This window comes from Bombina bombina, chromosome 4, assembly GCF_027579735.1.
Source record: "Bombina bombina isolate aBomBom1 chromosome 4, aBomBom1.pri, whole genome shotgun sequence".
Lineage (NCBI taxonomy): Eukaryota > Metazoa > Chordata > Amphibia > Anura > Bombinatoridae > Bombina > Bombina bombina.
In genome coordinates, this window is record NC_069502.1 from 1,159,139,486 (window position 1) to 1,159,147,585 (window position 8,100).

Below are 8,100 nucleotides of genomic sequence, written 5' to 3' on the forward strand. Positions count from 1 at the left end.
CTGTTTTACACATGAGGATGACCAATACTAATTGTGCTCTAATATTTAATTGGGCAATATGGCTCTTTTTGGTCATTACCTTATTTGTAAATAAGTGATTTCAAAGTCTCTTTACTTTTCCCATTTCTTGTCTATTTTTTATTATAAAAATTGTTTTCTAAATAATTTGTAATAATTTTTTGATGTAAATATTGATGCAATTTCCTAACCAGCCAAGTATTACTATACTTTCACAAGTAATATGTATTTGTTTTTAAGTATACAACCTAATGCATTTTGAAGGGGCTGAGTATAATAGTTAACAATGAGAAAATTCATGTGTGAAACTGATTGCAATACAAAATTTAACAGATCTATCTCCTATTGGTCCCTGCCCCTTTAAATGCATTAGCTTCCCTTACTTGCATTTAGCATCTATGAGTAAGCGCACACCAGCGCAAAACATGTTAGATGGCTAACTACCCTCCTTGTTATTTTGTGTCTCCTCATTTTTAATGAAATAAAGCCTTTTTCACCTGTTGCTCAGCAGCCTTCCATTTTTTCTGTTTCTTGCTGAGTCTTTGGCGGTTGTCCTCCGCCACTTGGTTGGCTCCACACACGCCTTCCCAGTTTTTGGTCTGATCCGCTCACCCCCTGGTCCTATGTGGAAGTATTCTGTAGCAGCTCCGTTTTCCCTTCACTCTGCTTTGGGAACTAGCACCGCTGTGGGGAATTGGCAGTATGTTTAATGTTAATTAAGAACATTAGGTATGTTCTGTTTAAAGGTTTTTATTATATTATTAATATTTAAATTATTGTTAATTAATAAAATGGCTGCGGCCAATTTTATACCAAGGTTATGTGTTTGAGTCTTATTTATATAATTTAAGTAGGTTTATAAGTGGGTAATTTTAATGGGCACTTTAAAGGTCACGTAACCTGAGTTGTAAGACTTTGCTTATGCTTCCTTACGTCAGTGAACCGATGATATGTTTTCATTTTTTTGCCTGCTCCTGTTATTTTAATGTTACCTCTTGTCCCATGAGCATCGGGGCAGATCCATATACTCTCATTTAGAAGCGAGCTGGATGATATAATCAGCATTAGTCTAGATGGATACAAAATGACAATATAAACAGTATCAGTCTATTCCATCTATAATCTAGTTTAACGAATGGACAATTACAAATGTTTATTCACATTGGTCCAAGATGTACACAATATTTTTCCCCACAAGATGTTAGTTACATTTATTAATTCACCACTTCGGTTGCATATACACTTCTTTTTTTATGATCCCATTTGACAACACTAGATCACCTAAACAGGTGCGTTTATTTCGGCAGCAATGGAGCATTTATTAAGTTTGCAAGCAAGGTGTTTGTTTGCCAATTGTGGTAATATCCCCACAAGGAACATCACTATGTAGATATTTTTTGATCCGGTATTCCAGATAGCATTAATCATCAACATGTCAGATCGGCATCGTGACACAATGTTAAGGCTTTGATCCATCTAAAGAGAGAGGAATAGAGTATTTTATATAAAGGTATAGGCATGTATTCACTCCTATGGAGCTCATAATCTGTTAAAGCTGTAAGTTGTTTATTTTTTAAGCTGTATTTTTCTGTTTTATTTTATTTTTTCATTCAATATGTGTTGCATTATTGAGACAATGTGACAGTGATAATCCAGGTGTTGGTATGAATTGTTAGGGTATTTTGTACACATGTGCCAATGGCAACATTTTATATGTATTATATATGACATGCTGTTATCAATTAATGCTCAATTAAGTATAATTGTTTAAACATGGGGTGGGAGGGGCTAGTAGGCTCACCTACTGTTTTAAAGGTCAGTGCTTCCATTAGTTAGACAGATGCCTGAGGAAACAGCCAGTCTGGCTGAGAAACGCGTTGCAATTGTTTTTAACATTTGTTTTAACTCTTTATGGGTTAAACTGTATACATCCCGTGTTTTTAACAAATAATTATTATAATAAATTGTTGTACTATATGGAAGCCTGAGCCTTTATTCGTTTGGATAATCCGGATCCATCATTCTGTTGCAGGATCAGTGTAGCTGGGTCACTGCAATTCCCCAGCCTGTATTAATTAGCACACTGGTGCTGCTCATTTTGTGAGTATTATTTCATCTTTTTGTTGTGCTTTATCATCACTCTTGCAATGTTGCACTAGGAAGCGCCCTTTCTTTTTGTGACCCCTTTCACAGATATCCGTTTCTTTGCACTGTATCATAGGAGAGGAGCTGCCCATCATATTCTGGTCATTACACTGCTGGCAATTTATGGATGCCACACACAGATGAAGTTACTACAACTGACGAACAAATCAGGATAATTTTGAACATTGGACTTTCACTTATACCTTTGGACTAAGACTAAGCTAAGTTATCAACAAATTGTGTTTTTGACTGTTGATCAGAATCGTATGCTTATATCTATTTTTTATATATATTTATCTGCATATATATATATATGAAACCTATTTAAGGTTATAGTCTGACCACTTGTTCAGCATCATCATATTTTACACTGATCCATTATACCTTATACCATCCTCTATAATTTATATCGATCAGCACATCATTAGACACATTTTAGCGCCCCCTAAGGTTGGACACCTAGGTGTCATCAACAATTTGGTATATTTTTCACTTTGACTTACACTTGCTGTTTGTGTTTTTACCTGTCATTTGTAGGTATACATGATCATCCAATAGCATTTGCTACTCTGTAAACAGCTGTTTTCAGGCATACCCCTCTATGATGCTGTTCGCATCACCATGGTCATACAGACTTTCGATTGGCGATGCACGTAAATAGATCAGAATCACTAGCTGTACTCTGCATTGCCCCTTTATGACTCAAGTGTTGATGTCAGCAGTGATGCTTATGATATACTTCTTACTGGCCATCGTCACAAGATTGACATACTTAGCTGGCCAATTGTAACACAATTTTATCCCAATTACATTGTAAGGTGGGACTTATGGATTGTCAAATAGACTGCAAATGCGGCAGCCCGCACCCCCTCTGAAGAAGCGTTTTTGTCTCCGTTTTTTTTAATGTTGCTTACCATGGTTTAAACCTGTCTCCCTGCAAGATATTCTGATATTTCAGCCTAGCAGTTAGCTTAAAATGATAAATACTAAGATAATTTAATCCTAGCCCTTGGATTGTAAGGACCTTCTTATAGTCATATATAGTCACTGCTGGCTGTCATTATTCTCAACTATACGTACATAATGGGAGTTTCAGGGTTTTTCCTGGTTTAAGCGTTTTTAATGAGAGTTTAAGCCATTTGTATGCATGAGATCCGCTTTTTTTCCTCTTTTTTGTTATTATTTATCATCTTTTTTATTAAAATTATTAGTGATAATTGTTTTTTTTTAATATAGTTTACTTAAACCTCTTCTTAGTGCAGAAACACAATTCTCAATGCAGACTAAAGCTACTTATACTTAATTATATGACCTATTACAATTACTCAGTTAGTTTGCCGGGCACTTGATTATTTCATTGACCCGTTTTTAGATCTTGGGAACCAGATTAGGCAGCGATTTTAGAGCCGTTGTCAAGGAGCTCCGGATTTATGCTGCTCTCATGGCAGCTTCCGGCCCCGCCCCTCCTATGCTGTGAATTTTTGCACACGCTCAGTAGGAGTTGGTGACTCAAAAAGTGTAAATATTAAAAGACTGTACACATTTTGTTAATGGAAGTAAATTGGAAAGTTGATTGAAATCACATGCTCTGTCTGAAACATGAAAGTTACATTTTTAACTGAGTGTCCCTTTAAATCTTCTGCATTGGAACATTATCTTTAGGGTCGAGATTCTTTTTTTTTTTTTGACAAAAAAAGCAGTATGAACATTATTATTACCCAGGACTTAATGAAACATCTGCTCAGAATATTGCCAATTCAAAACCCTAAAACAACCTTTATAACAAAAAAATGCTCAATAAATATCAAATATAACAAACCTCATATTTATTTTATTTACATCTCTTCTTCATTACAAAAACAGAAAAATATACCTGTTTTAAGTTCTCAAAAATAGGAAGACACTTAATAAATATTCATTTGGCTCTTACTTTATACTCCAGTGATGAACCAGTAATTGGAAAATTATTTATTTTAAGTGTTTGATACAACTGATCAGTGTTTTTGTTAGACGTAGAGAGTTATCCAACAAGCAGAGTGAAGAAATAAGTTGCAGCAAAAGCGAAATGCGTATGAACTGAAAGTATCACTGTTCAGTAATGTCCTTTGTTGTGGAACCTCAGCTTTAAAGAGGCAATTAGCTTTTTTATTATTAATTATATTATAATATAATTTAATTTATTAGAGAATTTTATTATTAAAAAAAAGTGTAAAATTGTGGCTCCTGGGTACAATGCATTGCTGCTCCTGGGACGGACACAGCTGATGAGCCAATCAGAAGGGTCCTATGTATCTGCCCAATCAATCAACAAATGTTTGCTAATCATGAATGACACAAGTGTTCGTCTTTAACTATGTGTTTAACCTTTTTTAATTTGTTTAATAATGAAATGTTCTAAAGAACAAGAGCATTATTACACTTTTTATGTCACTTTAACCCACTGATTAGCAGAGAGGACGGCAAAGCATTGTGTTGCTTAGCAGCTAATAGGTTAAATATTTCATGAACACAACATTTGATAGGGTGCAGAGTAAAAAACAAGATATATTAAAAGTACAATATAAAAAGACAGTAGAAGTTATGTGATGTATTTGCTTTACTTAGTTCTATACCATTATGTTCCTGTAGAGCCACATATAGGTTTTGTGTATCTCTATACACATTTCTTTTAGCTTTACTAATTTAGTAGTCTGAATTCATTCATAAAAAGCTTTATAAGCCGGCAGCTGAATGTTATATTCACAGCAGATTTCATTCAACGACATATTCAAGATGTGTCCAACCCTTTCAGAATGCAGTGAAACAATGTGATGCCCCAAGTGTCATTCAATGTGGTTTATGATTGGTCCAGCTGTTCAGTCAGCAGCTGCAGAGTATCCGGAATCCCTGATATAATCTCAGTCCTTCCTCCTCTATTAGCTTGTAATCAGTGTAACATTGTCTATTGCAGTTCAATGTATATCCCAGTATCAATAAATGGTACAATGTCTCCACCTAGTGTTTGATTTTGGTGACAGCATATAAAGTGTGCTTTCAGGAGTCAATATCTATAAGTTGCTCAGGTTGGTCATGTAGAGTTGTTACTGGCTCAGAGTCCGTCACAGATGATGTTTCAACACCATCTATGGCAACTGGTTCAGTGTTTGTCATGGTGCCATAGGACTGGGCCGCTTGTCTGTCCAGTTTTGTAGTTTCATTAGGTGGAGGAATCAATACACTAGGGACATACATCTGAAATGATATAAAATGTTATCAGAAAGTAGTAAAAGGTGAAAATATACATATAAATCATAAAATGAATGCTTTCTTGGAAGCCTTGGATTGTAGAAACCTTACACTGTATAATGCATCCAACAAATACCAGCCATGATTTATTTACTTATATTACACTACAGAGCAAATAAATACACATTTACACCTTTACTGTGTAGCATAAACTATAATGAATGATCCGGCACTTGTCTTTTCTAATACACACTTCACCTGTCCAACATGGTGCATACAGGAGTAACCCTTACACTAAGCAATACCATACAATGCAAATTATAAACAGGTTAAAAATGCCATATCGTGGGTAGCAGGAAAGAGAAGGTTACTAAAACAAGTCAGAACAATATATTTATATAGAGCTTGAGGGACAGATTTTTTGTTGAAAGAATACAGTAGAATTGCATAATCAATAAATGCACAATAAAAAGACAATGCAATAACACTTAGGGCCCCATGTAATAAATGCCGTGCGGGAAGCTTCTGAACTTGAGAAGCTGTCCGCACGCCTTTTCTGCATACGGGCATCGGATCTGTTCATCCCCTGGCTCATATGCATCATTACACACTCCGCTGTGTGTAATGTGCGACCAGTTGTACAAGAGAAGGTACTGTCAATCACCAAGAGCGAGTGAGCTCTCGGTGATTTCTCTTCGCCACCTCAGAGGTGGTGAACAGTGTAAGAAGCAGCAGTCAAATAACCACTGCTTCTTACATTGCGGGAAGCAGTCTCGTATGTGCGAACCTTGCCATGCAAGGGCTCCGGAGGGCGCCTGAATTTAAAATAAATAGATTTTTTTTCTGACAAATTTTTAAAGTACTTTCCATTTTTCCAGCCATCAGACAATTACAGTACCCATATATCTATACTAATATACATTTTCAGAATGTTCCTAAAGTATAGGTTTAAAGCAAACAATTTGGGAAATTTGCAACCCCTATAACCGTTACAATTTAAATCTAACAGTAACGAGTTAGTGGGAGTTTCATTGGCTATTGGAGGTCACGTGAACAAGAATCTTTAGACACACATATTGATGGACAGTTTGGATGCACTATTATAACGATAAGTAACAACTTTGTACTGAGAATTGCAACTTAGTAGTGAGTTACACACTGTTTAATTTTATGTATAAGTTTTTAGAGTGCGCACTCGAATTTTAGGAAATGTAGACAGCATATACGCTATTTTTTTTATTGTTTTAAACTACTGTTTGATTAAACGGATTTGTCTTAAGCCATTTGAGCGCTTCTCTTATAATACACATTCCTAATATGTATTCATACCAGTTTACTTCTGGTTTCTTAAGTAATATTCTATATACTTTTATGTTGCCATTGTTTAGTATTTAAAAACATGCACTATTAAAAAAAAGGGACACTTAACACATTCCAGGAACACCCTCTAATCATGGATGCTGCCATTATGGAACCTAGGTTACACTGCAGATATATGAAGGAGAGTTACTGCACATGTGCAAACACATCAGCACTGGAATACAGTAAAAACATAATTTATGTAAGAACTTACCTGATAAATGCATTTCTTTCATAATGGCAAGAGTCCATGAGCTAGTGACGTATGGGATATACATTCCTACCAGGAGGGGGCAAAGTTTCCCAAACCCAAAATGCCAATAAATACACCTACCACCACACATATACTTCAGTTTAACGTATAGTCAAGTAGTGAGGTGTAAAAAGGAGTAAAAAAGCATACAAAAAAGAGGAACTGGAAAATAATATTGTGCTTTTATACAAAAAAAATATAACCACCAAAAACAGGGTGGGTCTCATGGACTCTTGCCAATTTGATAATAGGAGTAAATTAGAAAATTGCTTAAAATTTCATGCTCTATCCGAATCAAGAAAGAAAAAATTTGGGTTCAGTGTCCTTTTAATAACAGGCTTGATAAGGACCAAAGCCTGAACAAAACAGTGAATATCAGGAAGTATAGCAATCTTTCTATGAAATAAAACAGAAAGAGCAGAGATTTGTCCCTTCAAAGTACTTTCATACAAACCTTTATCCTAACCGTCCTGAAGAAACTGTAAAATTGTAGGAATTCTAAAAGAATGCCAAGAGAATTTATGAGAAGAACACCATGAAATATAGATTTTCCAAACCCGATAATAGATCTTCCTTGAAACAGACTTACAAGCCTGCAACATAGTATTGATCACTAAGTCAGAGAAACCTCTATGACTAAGCACTAAACGTTCAATTTCCATACCTTCAAATTTAGAGATTTGAGATCCTGATGGAAAAACGGCCCTTGAGAAAGAAGGTCTGGCCTTAAAGGAAGTGACCAAGGTTGACAACTGGACATCCGTACAAGATCCGCATACCAAAACCTGTGAGGCCATGCTGGTGCTATCAGAAACACATTTGATTGTTCCATTATGATCTAGGAAATCACCCTTGGAAGAAGAACTAGAGGCGGAAAAATATAAGCAAGTTGGTAAGACCAAGGAACTGCTAACGCATCCACCATCTCCGCCTGAGAATCCCTGGACCTGGAAAGGTATATGGGAAGTTTCCTGTTTTGATGGGAAGCCATCAGATCTATTTCTGGAAAGACCCCACATCTGTACAATCTGAAAAAACACATCTGGATGGAGAGACCACTCCCCCGGATGCAAAGTCTGACGACCAGTGTTCCCTCTAAG

At 35.9% G+C, this 8,100-nt stretch overlaps 1 protein-coding gene across 1 annotated transcript in view; it reads right to left on the reverse strand.

The window, feature by feature from the left end:
* Positions 1-3,967: 3,967 nt before the first annotated feature.
* TMEM63A (transmembrane protein 63A) overlaps positions 3,968-8,100 on the reverse strand; it is a 162,309-nt gene continuing 158,176 nt past the window's right edge. Inside the window, exon 23 of the mRNA XM_053712617.1 lies at positions 3,968-5,394. Within this exon, the coding sequence (XP_053568592.1) occupies positions 5,197-5,394 (198 nt within the window). The 3' untranslated portion in view covers positions 3,968-5,196. The remainder of the gene's footprint in view (positions 5,395-8,100) is intronic.